The following is a 17,590-nucleotide window of genomic DNA, read 5'->3' as shown; positions in this document are numbered from 1 at the left end:
GCAAAGCTACGTATTGCACTCACAGAAGACACAGTAAGTGTCATTAACACATTTCTAAGTCAAAGTAGCACATTTAGCTGCTAACAGGCACAAAAGGGACTGAGCAAGGTCTTGGATGAACCTTAAAAGTCTTGTATTGATGTGTATCTGCAGAAACGCCACCTATGTCATACACATTCCACATTGCTAGCTTACTAGTTTACATTTTCTTATCTTTAATTTAATAAGTAACCTTTTTTTTTTCTCCCATCCTTTCTAAATTCTCTCTCATTTATCTCATCCCTCCATATTTTTTAAGAGCAGGAACATTTTATGAGATGCTATTTATTCCAACAAACAGTTTTGCATGTGTGGCTTGGGACCACCCATATCAGTTTCTTTTAAAAATTATTGGTAATGTACTATTTACTCTGTGTTAGTTCTGGCATTTCAACAAACAGGAATAGCTCAGTAATAATTTTATAAATTAGAATAAATAATTCTTTGCATAATCTCTTCCCAAGTGCAGAAAGCTTTAAAAATAAGATAAAATAAAATTAAAAAATCTATTCAGCCAAATGGTGCCTGAGTCTTTCCTTCCATCCTGTAAGAAAGAAATGGGGCTTATGGTGCAAAACCTCTTCTAATTTGCTTTAAAGTTACTTCAGATTAATGGCTTTACAGAGTGGTGGGCCTTTCCGAGAGGCAGGAGCCATCTTTTCTGATCAATACGACCTCATACTGTTTCTTGCAGGATTATGCCTAATCCAAATTCATTCTCGCAGGCAAAACTTGTAATGCCTAGGAGTTAACCTAGGCATTACATCATCTTTATAAAAATCAACAGGCAACTTCCCCGCAAAAGTTATCTTTATTTTAAAAGAAACTGAAACCAGACGACAAAAAGCAACAAAGTTACATACAGTGCTGGACAAAATCTACCATATACATTTTCCAAGAACGTTTGAATCAGATTCTGATATATGTTCTTCTAAAAGGTAAAATACCACATCATTGTTAACAAAAAAAATTAAATGTCAACAATCTTAATCAGCTTTTATTTTGCATTGTTTGGATGGCAGTAGATTGGTAACTTGCCTTTTTCAACTCATCTTTAACACAGAAAGAAGAACGTGGACAAAAAATTTCTAAGTCAGAAGGCCCTAAAGAACACAGTGTCTGCTGTAAAGGCCATATACAAAAGCTTGGGAGGAGAGACTGTCTCTTAAGTAAAAATCCCTCAATGACTCCGTATTATTTCACATTTCAGGAAAAAAACTATCAAGAAAAGCAAAAAAAAAGAAAAAAAAAGGAAAAAAAAAAAGAAGAAATATATAAAAAGCTTACCCTCCTTAAGTTATATGGAAGTTCAGATTTAGACCATCCTTTAGAAGATGAGTGTCTAGGAATAGACACAACATCTCTCATGACTCCAGTCCCAAACTGTCTCCAATGCAGCAATTCCTGAATTACAGTGCACAAGCCTCAGAGTAAAAAGATGGGATTGGAACAAAAATTATTTTAAGACAGTTTGTTTGAAATGAAAAGGAAAATTAATCATGCGTGGCAAATAATACAAAAATAGGTATTCCCTATGATGTTGGGATAAGCCATTTCTGAACCAGGAAACTAAGGGCAACATTGAATACTTTAAGCTATAGGCAGCACCTCTAAAGAGCTGAACACCATTCAGAATTAATTACCTCAGAACTGATGACACACAACACTGGGCACTAAAGGGACCCTTTATTTCCATATAAAGCATAAGACAACAAGAAATCAGAGGAGTTCCATAGAAAGAAGTGAATGTGCATAACTCAAGATGTAGTGTAGGATAGTTATATTGCCTTAAGAGTTCTGCTAAGTACACTTAATTTTTCAATTTTTAAGGAAGAGTCTATTCTAATATAGAAAGCTTCAGACAAAACTTAGTAATTGCAGAATAACTTTAAAATACATCCAGTTCTACATCCTCCTGCATATATCTAATCACATCCAACAGATTTAAAAAAAGTTACATGTTTTGTGAACCAAGTAAAGAGTATTAGAATAGAATTTTCACACCCATGAGCTTATTACCAAATGTTCGCCCATTTGTCAGTGGATAATATTAAGAAATTGATACTAACAGTTATGGCAACAAGATGACAATGCACGTAAGTGCTGCGTGTTCTGAAAAGTAGTCAGTTTTAATTACCATGAATTGCTACCATCTATCGTACCTCATTCTATGCAAGATACCATGCCAGCTACCAATCCATAAACAATAATGTTTCACATACTTCATAGAGTAGCTTAAAACACATTGTGATATGAAATAATTTGTATTACATAGTAATTTAATCCCTGGCCACAGGGTTAACGTTGGACAAAGTCTGGAAACTTTTTTCCAATTTGAATTACATACATTAACTTTGCCACACACCACAGCACTAATGCATGTATTACTTCAGACATGCTCTAATTTAAAATTGAAACAAAAAAGTTGTTGCAAAAATACATGTCACCAATGTGGAACACATTCAAGATTGTATAAAAAGTACTGAACTGATATCCCAAAACAGGTATATTTAAGCAGTACATAAGGAAAGATTAGTTTTAATATGAAACAGTCATTTAAGTCACATACAACATGAGAAGAAGCATGACTTCTTTTTTTAAAAATGTTACACCAATACTTTTACTGCCAGGCAATGTTTATTTATAAAATGAAAGGGACAGATTTAATGCCGATGTATGTATCATTAAGTTGGAATAAAGACAAATATTAAAAAGGTGCTACATTTGAACACCATTGATTTTGTAAAAATCTCAAACCATAAAAAGCATTTCACTTGCAAATATCATAGGCCCCAAACTGCAAACACTTTGAAACGTTCTTGACTGTGTGCATGCAGTTCCACTGACTTTATTAGTTCTCATGTGCTTGAAGTTAAGCCTGAAAAATGTGATCACAAAACTGGTTCTTAGATTAAAAACTTCAGCGGTCGCAGAGTATATTCTTCTCTGAGCAGCCCTCGAAATTATATTTTTGCTTTAAATAGAGCAAACTTTATTACTTTTCTCTAGTCTCTTCCATCTGAAGATCTCAAATAATAACTAGGCCTCTAAACACCCTCGCAAAGTAAGCATTAGTCCAATCTTCTGAAAGAAGAGATTGAGGCACAAACAGTTAACCTGCTTGTCTCAAGTTGTAGAGGGGATCAGTGAAACAGCCAGAAACAGGATTTTTGATACCTACCCTCTAGCCTATACGCAGCACTGTCACTTATCCTGACACCAATAAAACAAGTATTTTAAAGAGCAAGTTACATATTTTCTCATTTAAAACTGGTCTCTGGCAAAGAACCCTAAGTATTAAGGACAGTTTAATCCAGTTTATACCTATTTATTCCAGCCTAAGGGAAAAAAAAAAAAGCCAAAACCAAAAAGCCAAAACGACAACATTTTGGGCAACATAGGCTGCATTTCTGACCGTGACAAGGAGTTATTTAAAAAGGACACAGGCATTTCTCACAAAATTGTTAAGGTTTGTAAGATTTACAAAATCTTTGCAATATTTTTGGTGTGCAGCACCAGTACCATCTAAATCACTAGTAATGAAAGAAGCACATGATAGTTCAATACAAATTGTTTCATGTAGAGTATTACAAAAAACCTCACCTATTCTAATCAACCCTCCCTCCCACCCTTCTATAACTAATTTCTAATTCTAACCAGCTGACATTTTCCTAGTACCTTACTAACAAAACATGATTGTTGCTTTTTCTGTGCATACTTGAACTACTACAAGTCAATACATGCAGAGAAAAACGAAGTATAACTCACTCTCTCTAAAGAGTCCAGGTATGCCAAGAGCATTATCAATAGGGCAAGCATATTGGCCGGATCGCTTTTGGAGATCCTAATCACTCATATCTCTATGATCAGTGTGATAACAAGTTTGGGTTTGTTGTTCATTTGTTTTTACTTGATATAATTGGCATTTGCTAATGCCTTGGATTTGTAGGTTAATAAACGCAGAAGATTTACTGGGTTACAAACCCAACATAGTACCAGTTTAGAAAAAAGGAAATAAATTGTTAGATTAAGTTTCACAAACACACAATTTAAGGCCTTATAATATGATACTCTGGTTGATTTTAAGTTTGTAAGAACACTATATTTAAATTCTAATATCTTGCTAGCTAATATAGAAAACACTTGGCTAACTTCATGTAAGGTTGACAAAGAGATTAAGAAATACATGGCTATTTTAAATACAATGTCTGCTCCAAAATGTTAAAACATCAATTGGACTTTTGAGAAAAAATGCCCCAAACATCACCTCACAGCAGGAATGGGGTGTGGGAAAGGTATTTTGGACAGCACACTTGAGTAACAATAGCATCATTAGAGCTCTCGCTGAATTTTCACTGAGCAAAATTTTTTATTTCATCAACATTGCTGTGAGTCTGAAGCAGCTCCACTACCTTCACAGTACAAACTGTTGCAGAGATTAAACTGATTGCCAGAGGAACAAATCTATCTAAACAAGGTTTGGTTTATTTCTACTTTAGCTACCAAAAGCAAATTCTAACAGTCAGTCAGTCAGTCATTAGGAAAACTAGAGAATAAATCTAACAGAGGTTGTTGCTTGGTTGTTATTTTGTGGTTTGTTTTTAAATATCATACCTCTAACAAAGCAAGATTAAGTTTACTCTTATACTAAAGAAAGCAAATAGTGATGAAAACAGAAGCCCTGGATCTGCCTTACACTTTCTTTACATCTCCATACAGGAAATCCTCAAGATATAGATTGTGTCATTTACACTTTAGACATTATTTTCTTTTTCCTGATGAGAGGCAAGGCAAAAAAGGAGGGTTATACTGCACTTCTCCAGTAAAAGAATATATAAAATTTTTCACTTCTAAAATAAAACAAGGACAGTTATGTAGATTTGCACAGTATCTTCCAGGAAAGTATGACAGTAAAGCCTATTTAAAATCAAACACAATGGTGAACTAGCAAACAGGCCTTACTTTTCACTCATTAGCACAGCTTGCAATAAAAATGTCCTCTTTATATAGATGACTGTGTTCCTACATCACTTATCACCACAGATCTGAACAATTTATCACATTAAGGAACATGACTAGTACCTGTAACATTTGATATATGATTTAATTGCTGATCATTTAAAAGTTTCCAGTAGAGTGGTATTACAAGCAGAGTCTGTGGTTACAGTGCCACCTTCTATTAAGTTAAAACAACACTCCTCTCTACAGAAACGTTCATTTTCAGTTGCATATGCAAGTTTATCACACAGCTAAGGCTGAAGTCTTCAAGGCTGGATGTTTCCCCACATTAAAAAAAACAAAACACACACACACACACAAAAAAAGGGGTTATTTCTGAGATCAAGAATAAGATCAAATTACCCATATTAAAATAGAATTCTTAGCATCACGCATGAAGCTCTAGTGCCATTCATATCGGTCAGTAGGATATCAAGTTTAGCAAAGAACCTAAACTTTAGATTGCTTGCTCTTGATGTGAGATAAACTCACCTAATGTAAAAGCTGTATTTTTCTTCACCCTAGATTTCCCACCCCCTCACTGCAGGACTGGCTGAGGCAGTGGTGGGAATTCAGTTTTAAGACTTTGCTGGCCAATCTGTCTTGCAATTCAGAGCCTGTGCTGAGCACACTCCATTGCCTTGCCCCCTCCTTCAAGCCAAGTGGACTATGTAAGCTGAGGATGACCGAGCAGGCTCTAGCTGAAAGCCCTAGAAGATGGACAGGACTTTCCCTGCACTAGTTCATTCACAATTCTCTGGCGGCACTGAGGCAGGAGACTAGAACCATCAATGAGAAAGGATGAGAAAGAGGTGACAGATGCAGAGACTATATCTTAATGTATGGGCTTAAGATAAATGAATTAAGGTTGCATATGCAACCCTAGTTTTGGTATTCTCTAGATTTAAAGCACTGGACTTCATAAACCTTGAGGTGTTCTTTTTCCAGTGTAATCATATTTTGTAACTATTTCCAAATACTACAACACCTAGCAAGAGTAATTAAGTAAGTAATTATTTGCTGAGAAGTCAAAAGAGATCATTGACTTTTCAAGGAAATATAAATGTGTAAGAGTTGGCAGGTTTCCTTGTGTTACTAAGCATGAAGTCATCGATTTTTGACTAGTGTGTTAATGCTTTACTTCAAATAGGAAAATGCACATATGAAATTCTCTGTATTTACCCTAAAATAAAAGCTATTAGTACTGCACATTCCTCCATGTCACCTCCACCATATTCAAAGAAAGGATAGCGAGAATATCAGTAATGGACATTCACTCCCCAAAAATAAAAATCTAACGAGTACTTGCAAATATAGTACCATTAAAAACAAGCACTAAATGCTAGTGTTAGTTAATACATTAATACTAGCAAATTAGGGGCTGTTCATACAGGCACATTTTTGCCTTCAATAAAATTGTCAATGCACATCCTACTTCTGATAAGTTGTCAGTTATGTTTTACAGTTTAATCAGAAACAAAAAATATTCATCCTGTAAAACATTTGCACACATAAAACTAAGAGTACAAAAGCTGAGATGGAAGTTCGTGAATGAAAACAGATTAGGGAAAAAGGATGACAGCAATCAAACACAACTGATTGTCTGCAGAAAGTGAAGTACCCAATTTGTACCCAAATCTTCATAGCAAGTATTTCAACCACTCCCACCAATTCCCCTTGTTAGCCATCCGTATTCAATGCAGGTGGTCCTGCAGTCTCTCTTGTACGCATTAACTGGACATCTTTGTCAGCCATGCAAGTATCACAACCCCATACTGCCGATGCTTCTGCTGTAAGAAGGCCATAAGCTGACTCAGTCATGCCTGTACAGATCCGATGAAACCATTTTTGACAAGAGGCTTCACACAGAATGGCATCCTGGTCATCATTAACTTCATGTGTACAAATTCCACATGGATAGACAGGTTCAGAGGACGAGTGACCGTGACGACTCGGATGAAGGGGTGTTTTGTTGCTCTTTTCAGAGTTGCATCCTTCAGCAGTACCTCGAGGCTGGCGGGACTTGCTCTGAGTCCCATTTGAATGGCCAGCATTAGTGTTATCAGCGCTATTAGAATGGCTATTATCCTGATTTACCACATTGTTTCGAGTGACGTTTTTTAGGTCACTGTTACCTTGACTCACAATGTCCTCTGTCCTGTGATGATGCTGATGAGCAGCAGTGTTCTGGCTGGATGCTTTGCTTGCACCTTGACTAAAGTCTTGCTTTTGTGCTGATGATTTTGTCTGGTTGTACGTGTTTGGTGGAGGAACAAAAGAATGGTTTGACTCTAGCTGAGAATTTGGGAAATTTGGATTGTTTCCAGGACCAAAGTTAGATGGCATGTCAGGGTGAGGTATCTGACCAGAATGGCCAAAGTTCTCACCAGTATTTGGTCTGAAATGCTGACCAGGCATATTGACATTTTGATTTATCTGACCACCACTATAAGGTGGTTGATTCCCAAAACCTGGGTTATCATGTGGACCGAAGCTGAAAGAGTGGGGTCGACTAAAACCCATTCCCACAGGGTTTTGAGGAAGGGGATGTGGTTGGTTTCTGAGGGAGTAAGAACCACCATACGGCGAGGACACTCTGGGCAGCATATGAGGTGGCATTCTGAAAGTGTTATAGCCTCCAAAGCCAGGATAACCAGGGTTACTAAAATACGGATTTCCTGAAGGAAGTTGTTTATAAGACACAGTATTATAGTTGTCATCAAATGGATTTGCAGCTACAAGGTGGTCAGAGCTTGGATTCGGCGGTGGAGCATATTCAGATGGAGGAGGAAATGATGATCCCTAAAAATATTTTAAATACAACATTTACATTAGTTTTAGTATTTCCCTGCAAGACAGACCAACCACAAAGGTCCTGGATTAGCAGCACTACTGCTAAAAGAACTGTTCAGCTGTTGTGTAAAGCTCGCCCACTGTACCCTGCCAGGCTGTCTGAAATTTCAGTACAGAGGTGAGAGAGGAGTTTGGGCTCCAAATAACATGGTGATTTATAGTAATCTCAGTGTTTTAAAAATTGTGCAGTTGCACAACCACGCTTCTGAAAATACTTGATACGTGACTTCTATTCCTTAATTTTTTACATAAGAAAAGCAACAATACAGAAAGCCATGTGTCAAACACATGCACAAATTATTTCCAAATGATGAAGACCAGATATGAAGCATTTCCTTAGTTTCATTTTGGGTTCATTTTACTGAATACACACCTCTTAAGACACCTCACTTCTATGAGTATATACAAATCTAATGTTACTATAACCCTAAGAAAGGTATATAGGCTATAGGAGTCTGCATATAGGAATTTTCTATACTCTGTGTACCAAACAGAGGCGTCCCTTACAAGCATTCAGTGATTGTGGACAGTCAAACACAGGTATAGAACACAAGGATTTCTGGTTACAGAGCATAATCAAGTGTTTAATGGAGCCCAGAGGCTGTTTAAATGTCACCAGAGTGGCTATACAATTTAATTTCATTCTAGACTACCCTAGGGTAACATCTAGCTGGTTCACCCTCATGCTAAGTGTGCTCACAGAAAGCATTTCCTCCTAAATACTAACAAAATAAGACTGAACTTTTTTTCTTTTTTTTCTCCCCCCAAAATTTCTGCTGTGCTGCAAATTTTGAACCTGATAAGAGAAGAGAGGAAACTAATCCGCATGACGTCTACAGTTATCACCATTCCAGAACACAAGGAAAGCTCCACTAAGAAAGAGGTCTGAAACCCTCAAGTTAATTGAATATTTCTCAGAGCAGGTTTCACCATGACTACTTTAAAAGAAAGCAAAAATTAAGAGAACAGATCCACATCCCAATGGAATCTGGATAGGCCTAATAGAAGGTGATTGTTTGACCTACATAAATAAAATTACTCTCACTGGGCAGTACCAAATTAACAGATACTCTCAAAGTTGAATGAAAAAGGAACACACAAAGGAAAATTCTGCACTACAAATATCTAATTGCTTTAGATGTTTTGTATTCTGGCTTCCTTTTCTGGAAACAGAAACTGTATAGAAACGCCAAATTGCAGGGATTCACTGGAAAGGAGCCGAACCTGCCTCACAGCTTTTGCTTGAAAATCACTTGGGGAATATGCCAAGAGTTTGATCAAAGCATTAACAAACTGTACTAATCCATTAGCCCACAAACCTACACATATAGGAATAAAAGTAAGAAGAAAAGTAATCTCATGGCAGCTACTCATGCTGTACAGATTTCTACCAATGGCTACAAAGTCATTAAAAGAAAGTCTGTCTCCATATCAAATCCATATGGTAAAATACAAGTTGTCACAGTCTCACTGTGCTCCTCATTTTATAGGTCTCTGGCAACCTACAGAGATTAAAATAACTTCAGTGAGAATAACTAGCATTGTGAAGATTTCAACTTCACGTTCAAAATATTGCAGTTGTACTGTAAGTGCTAGCTGTGAGAATAGATTGATATTCTGAACAATGTGAGACAGTCATACAAGCAAACAACATCTGAGTGCACTATTTATTAAGAAATCAAAAGGGAATTTACCTGTGCATTTGCTTTGCGCTTTTTCTTATCAGGGCTTCCAAGTTGTACTCCTGGTCCTCCTAACCCATCCAATCCACTGTCACCACCTACAAAATTTCAATCAGTACAATACCGCATTAGTTTTCGTACAGACTGCATTTTAAGTTTGCCTCTGTCTGTCATAGCAACAGATACCTGTTACAAATACTGAACTTGCATTAATTCTGGTGCCTTGCATTGCAAGTCCTTTAAGGAGCAAACATGTGGAGGTAAAAGTTAGCATTCCTCATGTACAGCTATCTTACTCTGTTACCACTTTAATGTCTAATCCATGCTTGTTACAGTTGGAATAAACATTTCCATTTATTTTATGTTCATACATACATCTCCCCTTCACCAGTTAGAAGTACTTCTTGTTTACATAATGCATAAAACTTTCAAAAGAACTGCTTAAAACCATGCCTAAGAGTCATCTCCTACTAACTTACACACACATAGCATTTATCAAACTCACTGTACCAATGTACAACAGTACGTTACAGTATGCCATGAAGGAAAAAGCAAACTGTAGTAGATCCATGAATGAAAACCACTGAAAACCTGCCATGGTGTTTAGACAGATCTCCAGTTTATCAGATCTAAATTTCAATGCAAGATTTGATCAAACAAAAAGACACTTGCCAAAAATGAGAGGGGGTCTAAGTGAACCTGCACTACGCTGCAGAAACCTCATAGAATAATTGCGCATAGCTGCTCTGGCACAAAAAGAAGTAAAGAATGTTCATGTTATTGATCACTCAATCAGACTTGACTTGACTCTGAAGCAATACAAAGATATATCTGTACTTCACCTGAGATTCTTCTTCACCTTTCATAACTGTGGGACAAGCTCTCAAAGTTGTATAAATAGTGGGTTTGGGTTTTTTTTTTAAACTCTAGTTATACTATTAAAAAAAAGATTCTAGTACATTCCTTATTATTCCAGTTGGTCTGCCTTCATGGGGCTCAAGTGGATTTGCCATCATATGGGAATGCAACGAAAACCCTGAGCTGAAGTATGAAAATAATTTTTGAGTGATATGAAAGCAACACATGTTAAGATACTAACTTCATCACATTACGAAAATGTATGTTAATTCATTTTTTCCCAGGCCCATTAAGATAATAGCTTATTTACTCTTATATATATATATATAGTACCAGTAAAATTTTTAGGTTGGATTGCCCACTTCTTACTGTTATTTGTTTAAAACTCATATTCAGAGCAAGTCAAACTTTATCAAGATGCAAGCATACAGCTGAATACACAGGTTTGTCTTTATTACCAAAGGCCACTTGAAGATAACTGTGAATTATCACTAGTATCATGCAAAGAAGCATAATGTATGATATTACACTGCTCAACATTAGACGAGTATTCCCAGCAGACAGCTAAACCAGCTTTAGGACTATTCAGTAAAGTAACACAAAATCTTCTCTCACAGGGAAGAAGTAGTCCTACTGTATACAGACTGAAATATCCAACAGTAATTTCAAATACTCCTGATCAAAGGAGGCCTGACAAGTTTTCACTTCTAGAACTTCCTTCTTCCCCCTCTCCTTTTTTGAGGTTTCAGGGAATTTACCAGTCCTACCTCAAGTAAGAATCCAGTTCTGCCTCTGCTTTAATAAGTTCCTTTTGGCTTTGGCTGTCACTGTTGAAATTTAATTTCGTTTTTCATTATACATAAGGAAGATACATGGACATCCCAAATTAACACCTATCAAATTTTAAGTCTGAATTTCAAAGACTAGGGCATGAAGCCATGATCATGTTCTCAAAATAAACTCATGCTTGAGCATAGCATATCACAGTATAACCTACCATCAGAATAACTAGGGATTACTCTTTAAAAAAAAAAATCCTTTTTAATTTGATTTAGAATATAAAAATCCTGCATATAATTAGCGTGCTATGAAGCACTGCCACTGCATTAACTATAGATACTAATCACAGTATAAAGTTTTACATAAAGAATGATGACAAGTCTCCCTTAAATTCCAACTCCATAAATCATCTTCTTCATAAACTATTTCCTTAAAACTGTCCCTGCACTTCCCATTAGCTTCTTCTCCAGCATTCCTATATATTTAGCATAAATTCAGTGGAAGATTGTACTGTGAACACCATTCCTCACAACCGCATAAAACACGCTCCTGTTCATGGTCCTGCACTCCTAGTACATAAATGGCATTAACGACTGACAGCCAAATATTACAAATATCCAGATTTCTTTTAATAAATTCAACAACTAGCAGCATAGATATTGGTAAATCTATGATCGAGAAGAATACTGAGGATCACATGCAAGTGCTGTTTTACAGTAGCCTAAGTTAAAACTTTATGAAATTATGTATAGATTCCCTCTCTGGGATCTCATTCTTCAGAAACTTAAGCATATGAATATTAGAATTCCAGTAACAAGTTCCACTGAATTCTACATGAATTACTTACATAGGAGAAGCCATTCACATGCCCACATTTGCAGGACTGAGTCCTAGGTCTGGAAAGGTACAAAGCTTTTGTATTTTCAGTCCTCGCTGTGTGAGGCCAATGATTTAATTTAGCCCTTCGAATTTATATTTTCCCTGTGGATTTTATAATGATTTAATTTATACATGAAAGGAAACAGAATGTTAGTCCTAGCATACCTCCAAAAAAGAGTGAATGAGGGTCATTTTCATGCAGCCAAAATAAACTTTCCAGAAAGTCACTTTTGGTACTTACCACACAGACTTTCATTAAAAGGTGTACCAAGCATTTTGGAACACTGCACTAAGGGTGAAAAAAATTATTTCATCATCTGAGACTAATTTTCAAGAACAAAATACAATCCTTTACACTGGGACATCACATATGTAATAGATTTAGAGATATAAATACATATATGATACATTATCCATTATTTAATAAGGGAATAGTTATTTCAGCCATTGACATTTAGGAAAAGGAAAAGAGGTAAGTCCTGTATTCTTTTTTACTTCATACAAACACAAGATAGGCATTTTCCGTGTTAGTCAGGAGAACTGCAACTTGTAGTTTTGTTTACACATTAAGAGATTACGCTTTTGCATATCATTTATGCCATACTTAGCATACTCTGAATACACTATGGAGTATGTTCATACTCACTGAGAAATCCCTGTCTAGGTTTTTACAGGATGGATGCTAGAGTCTCTTTAAACAGTGTTTTATCTCAGTAAGAACGTTTTACCAAGAAACATAAATGGCTGAATAAACTTTTCATTATAGAAAGAAAACTAAAAAGAATCTAATATCAACCAGATTTGGTGAATCTGTTCCGTTGCCCTGATACTGTAAACTCTTTTGATATTAAGTGGTAATTGCATGGAACTCGGTGGGTAACTCAGGCATGTGAAACTGTATGTGCTCAAATATCTGCAGAATCAGGGCTTGAGAGTGAAGGAGTCTAATGAATCCCAGTCTCCTTTGTAACACTGCTGCGTATTTGCATTCTTTCATTCTCAAGGTTGCAATCCAGCTGTTACTAGAACAGTTTTAGAAAAGCAAACTGTAAATCAAAGACAATACGCATAGCAGAATCCACACCCTTCCCCACTTACCCAATCATAAAAAAGCTTAAAACATCAAGAACAATAGAATTCCAGGAGTGAAACAGGAGGCGAGGAAAAGAGAAGCAATAAATTGCATACCTTATCATTTTGCCATGATTTTCATTCAAGTCAGTGACCCTACTGCCTTTTATTATTTCATTCAGAAATGCATTTCTGATTTTAAGGACTGTAAGGACACAAGTACCGCTACATAGACTGATGTGCTACTGCCATTAAAGTCAGTTGCACAGCCGAAGTCAGAAGAGATACCATATTTCTACCCTTATACTTACACATTTCAAAGAAAAGCGTACTTCAGACCTCACTACAGCCATACAACGGAGCTATTCATAAAAAATAATATTTCGATAAATTTTTCGTTTTCCCAAAACAGAAAAATAAAACCCCAACTCGAATCAAGCACAAGAGCAAGACCAGGGGTAGAAGAGCAAGCACTCAAGTGTAATTTATGGGCTCTGCATCAACACTAACTCGGACATGTGGCACTGCCGACGTATTCCCTTGCACCAACAGTATGCACGCTGCATACTAATGGGCAGCACATCCAGAAAAACACAACAGGCACAACCACGCACCCGCCCGCCTCCACTCGCGGGTCACATCTGCGCGCAGAGCGAGCCCCGAGTTTTGCATTTCAAGGCCCGGAGGCTGCGGGAGCCCGCGGGGCCCGGCCGGGCCCCACCGTGCAAACTTAGCGCGGCTCCCGCGCCGCCCGGCCCCGCCGCCAGCCGCAGGGAGGGACCGCGGCGGGGGGGGGGGGGGGCACGGGCGGCCCGGCCCGGGCTGCGCGGCGGCCGGCTGGGAGCCCGGCGGGCGGCGGCTGTCGGGTCCGGCCGGTACGCGCATCCCGCGGCACCGCCAGCTCTCCTCACGGGAGTTAGGCCCCACAGCAGCAGCCACCCCCTGGTCCGGTCCGGCCCGGCCCTCCCCGTACCTCGGGATCTCTTCAGCGCGATGGGGTCCTTCTCCTGTTCCGCTGACATTACAGACAGCAGCGCATGGCTCCCAGGGCAGCAGGAATCGGGGCTCTTTGATGCTGCTGCTGCTGCCGCCGCCGCCGGCCCGCACCCCGCCCCCTCCGCCCCCGCCTCCTCCGCCCCCGCCCGCTGCTGCCGTAGCCGCCGCCGCCGCCCCAGCAGCGGAGCTGCCAGACTTTGCAAAGTTTGGGCGCGGGAGGGCTCTACGACGGCCCGCGGCGGGGCCCGGGCGAGGCGGGCCCCAGCGAGCGGAGAGCCGCCGCCCGGGAGCTGCGCGGAGGTCCGCGGAGCGCCGAGCCGAGCCGGGCAGGGCCCCCGCGGGCTGCGGGCGCCCTTCTCACTCGGCGCCCGCCGCCGGGGCTGCCAGGCCCCGCGGCCCCGCACAGCGCCCCCCCCGGCCACCAGCGCCGCTCACCGCGCCCTGCCCGGGCCGCCGTTCCCAGCCGGCTCCCGGGCACCTAGGGGCAGCGGCGGCAGCTCCCGCGGCGGCGGGGCGCTCCGTGGGGCCCCCCGCGCTCCAGCCATGAGCACGGTGGGGCGCGGCCCTTCCCGCGAGGCTGCCAGCCCCGGCCGCGCCCCCGGCCCGCACCGCCGCTCGGGGGCTGCCGCTCGGAACAAAGGCGCCGCGCTGGGGCGGGCTCCGCTTAGCGCCGCCACCGTCCCCTCGGCCGCCGCGGGCCTGCGGCCGCCGGGACGCGGTGCGCGAGGCGCCAGCCGCGGGGCAACCCCGGGGCGGGCTCGGGCCGGCCGCGCGCGGCGGCTGAGGGGCGGTGCGGCCGGCGCCCAGCGCGCCGCCGTTAGGACCGTTAGTGCGCGTGAGGGCGGGAGCCGCGGCACGAGCCGTCTCTGCCCTGACTGGAAGCGACAGGGACGGGCGGGAGCGAGGGCTGGCACAACGCCCGCAGCTCCTGCTGGGCATCTCTTGGCCCCGGTCACCCGCGACGAGCGCCGCACGGGTGCCTGCCGCTCGGATCTCGGTCTGGGCTGTGCTCCCCGGGCGATTAATGGCTTCATCGCTTACCTCTCATGCGACACGTGCTTAACGCGTTCTTCTCGCCTCCAGGCTGCAGGTCCGGTTCCTCCTCCCAGTCCTCGCGGGCAGTTACCTGAAGCGCTGAAACACCGTGCTCCGGCGGCTCGCTGGCAGGTAGGTCCGCGCCGGCTGGAGGATCCTCTTCGAGGAGGGGGCTCCCTCCATACAGGTGTCACCCTGCAGTCTGGTCTCCAGCCTGAGGGTAGTACAGAGAAGACACAACCCACTGGTGGCCCTCACAGTGTCGGTAAACCCTCTGAAGCTTTGAAAAACACGAGGTGATACATAAATCACTGCCAGCGTCACTGTAATTTTGTGGAAATGTATGTTCTGCCATAGCGTCCCGTCTTCTGAAATGGCTGCATTTCAGAGGCGTTACATATGGAGTCCTCATCCTTGATCAAAACTGTTAATCGACTGTATTAAAAACAATTATCTTTTGAATCAGGATTTATTCCCCTTTAACTGGGATAAAGATGTCCATCTGTAAAGTATGCCTTATTTCACAATATCTAGCAGTGCTATTTCTCTACATACCTTCTTGTTAGATGGATAGTTGGTACTTTTCTGAGGGGGAAAAAAAGTGATGTTTGTGTAAAGCTTAAGGTATTGGTATTAGTATATTTTTGCTTTTACATTTTCCATCTCTAAATAAATAAAATGGAGAAAGTAATTCAGGTTTTTCTGTTGATTTCTGCCCTTCCCTAGACAGTGTTTTTATTTGTCCACAATCTTTTACTTTGTAGCAATCCTGGAATGCATGTACCTCCGAGTATAGTATATTGCCAATATTCTTGTGGGATCTGCTGGTTAATTTTGTGTATCTTGCTGAAGAGAAGTGTAGCCTGTTATTAGCAAGGTGGGTGTGAGCTAGTCTATATTTGGAGGAAGATGTGTCTTATCTGTGAAGAGATTTGCATTTTCTGTGATGGAGCTCGCCGTAGGCCTGGATGATTCTCCCAGGGCTGTGTGAGCTTTTGTGCAAGGCTGCCTTGTAATAGCATGTAGACTGTAATTATGAATGCACAGATCGATGTCACTGAGTATATAAAGGTTCCTAGGGGGAGATTGTCTGCATCAGAAATGCAAGCAGGGAATTCAGATTTAACCCAGTGCTCTACTTGCAAAAAATTATGCCTGTTTTGCTGTTCATCCAAATTCAGCTTCAACTTGTACCTAGGTCTTTAGTGAGCAGTCTGTAAGAATCCTGTTGGACCAACTTTACACTTCTAAACCTACATTGGAAATGGTTGACGCAGCGTCTGAAGGGAATTAATTCACTTGCATCGCAACTATTCCCCAAAAGTCTATGAAAGTTCTCATTATCACACACCACCACCTCATAGCCTTGTTGGTTGTCCTTAAAATTACTCCAACATTTATTCCTCTTAAAAGAGCATTAACTAAGAAAGCTGAGGGGTACTTAGTAGTAACCTTCCAACACCTAGTGGAGGTTACCAAGAAGAACAAGACAGGCTTTTTCTGAAGCGCATAACAGGAAAATGAGACTTAGCGGCCATAATTTGAAACAAGGTTCCAACTGGCTATAAGGAGGGAGAAAAAAATTGGTTTGAGGCTAAGCAAGCATTAGGACAAAAAACTAAAGAAATTGTAGAATCTCTATCTTGGGAGGTTTTCAAGTCTCAAATAGCCTGGCCCAAGTTCAGCATTTAACCTTGCTTTGTGCAGGAGGTTGGACTCAAAAGTCAAGACCTCCCAAGCTCCCTTTGAACTGTAATGATTCTGAAGTAATTTTCTTTTTAACAATAACCAATCACACAGGAAGCTCTTGCTCCCTGCCAGAGTACTCAGTTGTGAACAAATACTATTTAATACTTTATAACTCATGCTGACTGTTGAAAAGGGTGACTTTGGTGAGATAACAGTAACTTCAATCTAAAAGTTTATTAAGTATAAAAGCATTGGGTTTGGTAATTTTTAGATTCCTTTCCTTCTGAATCCAGGTTAGAAAGGCAGATATTGAGAGCCTTTCTGTACAAACTACCAGTAGGTAAAGGAAGTTCTTTTACTAACCATTGTCATAGCGTCTGAACATTCAATGCTGCATTACATTATCATGAGAGAAATAGCAATGAGACATGGATCCACAATAGACAATTAACATTTAAAGAATTTTTATTGCATCTTTTCACATGTATCTACTGCATATCTCGGGAGCAGAGAGTAGCCTGGAAGCCCATTCTGACAACATGAACATATGCAAATGTGCTAATAGAAAAAAATATAAACACCTCAGAGAAATTTACTGACATTTAAAGGATTCAAAAAAGGAAAAAGTGAAAGATTTGTTCTGTTTGATTTTATGAGGGCCAAGATTTCATCCCAGAGGATTAAAATTAGGAAAGAAAAAATAAAGCGTG

General features: G+C 40.4%; 1 protein-coding gene across 1 annotated transcript; it reads right to left on the bottom strand.

Annotated features, from left to right (window-relative positions):
- Positions 1 to 2,561: 2,561 nt before the first annotated feature.
- Positions 2,562 to 14,261, bottom strand: PYGO1 (pygopus family PHD finger 1). Its single transcript, XM_075763883.1, has 3 exons — positions 14,134 to 14,261; positions 9,585 to 9,670; positions 2,562 to 7,839 (listed from the first exon to the last, which is right to left on the bottom strand). The coding sequence occupies exons 1-3, from the start codon at positions 14,180 to 14,182 to the stop codon at positions 6,718 to 6,720; spliced, it is 1,257 nt and encodes a 418-aa protein (XP_075619998.1). The 5' UTR covers positions 14,183 to 14,261; the 3' UTR covers positions 2,562 to 6,717.
- Positions 14,262 to 17,590: the final 3,329 nt, after the last annotated feature.

Source organism: Balearica regulorum, chromosome 12, assembly GCF_011004875.1.
Source record: "Balearica regulorum gibbericeps isolate bBalReg1 chromosome 12, bBalReg1.pri, whole genome shotgun sequence".
NCBI lineage: Eukaryota > Metazoa > Chordata > Aves > Gruiformes > Gruidae > Balearica > Balearica regulorum.
The sequence above is the reverse complement of the archived record's forward strand: the minus strand, read 5'-3'. Positions and strand labels throughout refer to the sequence as shown.

What these genes read in the sequence shown, in the direction of transcription:
- PYGO1 (XM_075763883.1), bottom strand. Translation starts at nt 14,182, where the DNA reads ATGTCAGCGGAACAGGAGAAGGACCCCATCGCGCTGAAGAGATCCCGA. An exon ending in CGCGCTGAAGAGATCCCGAG is followed by an intron (nt 9,671 to 14,133) that starts GTACGGGGAGGG and finishes GAAATTTTGTAG; the next exon opens with GTGGTGACAGTGGATTGGAT. An exon ending in AGCGCAAAGCAAATGCACAG is followed by an intron (nt 7,840 to 9,584) that starts GTAAATTCCCTT and finishes AAATATTTTTAG; the next exon opens with GGATCATCATTTCCTCCTCC.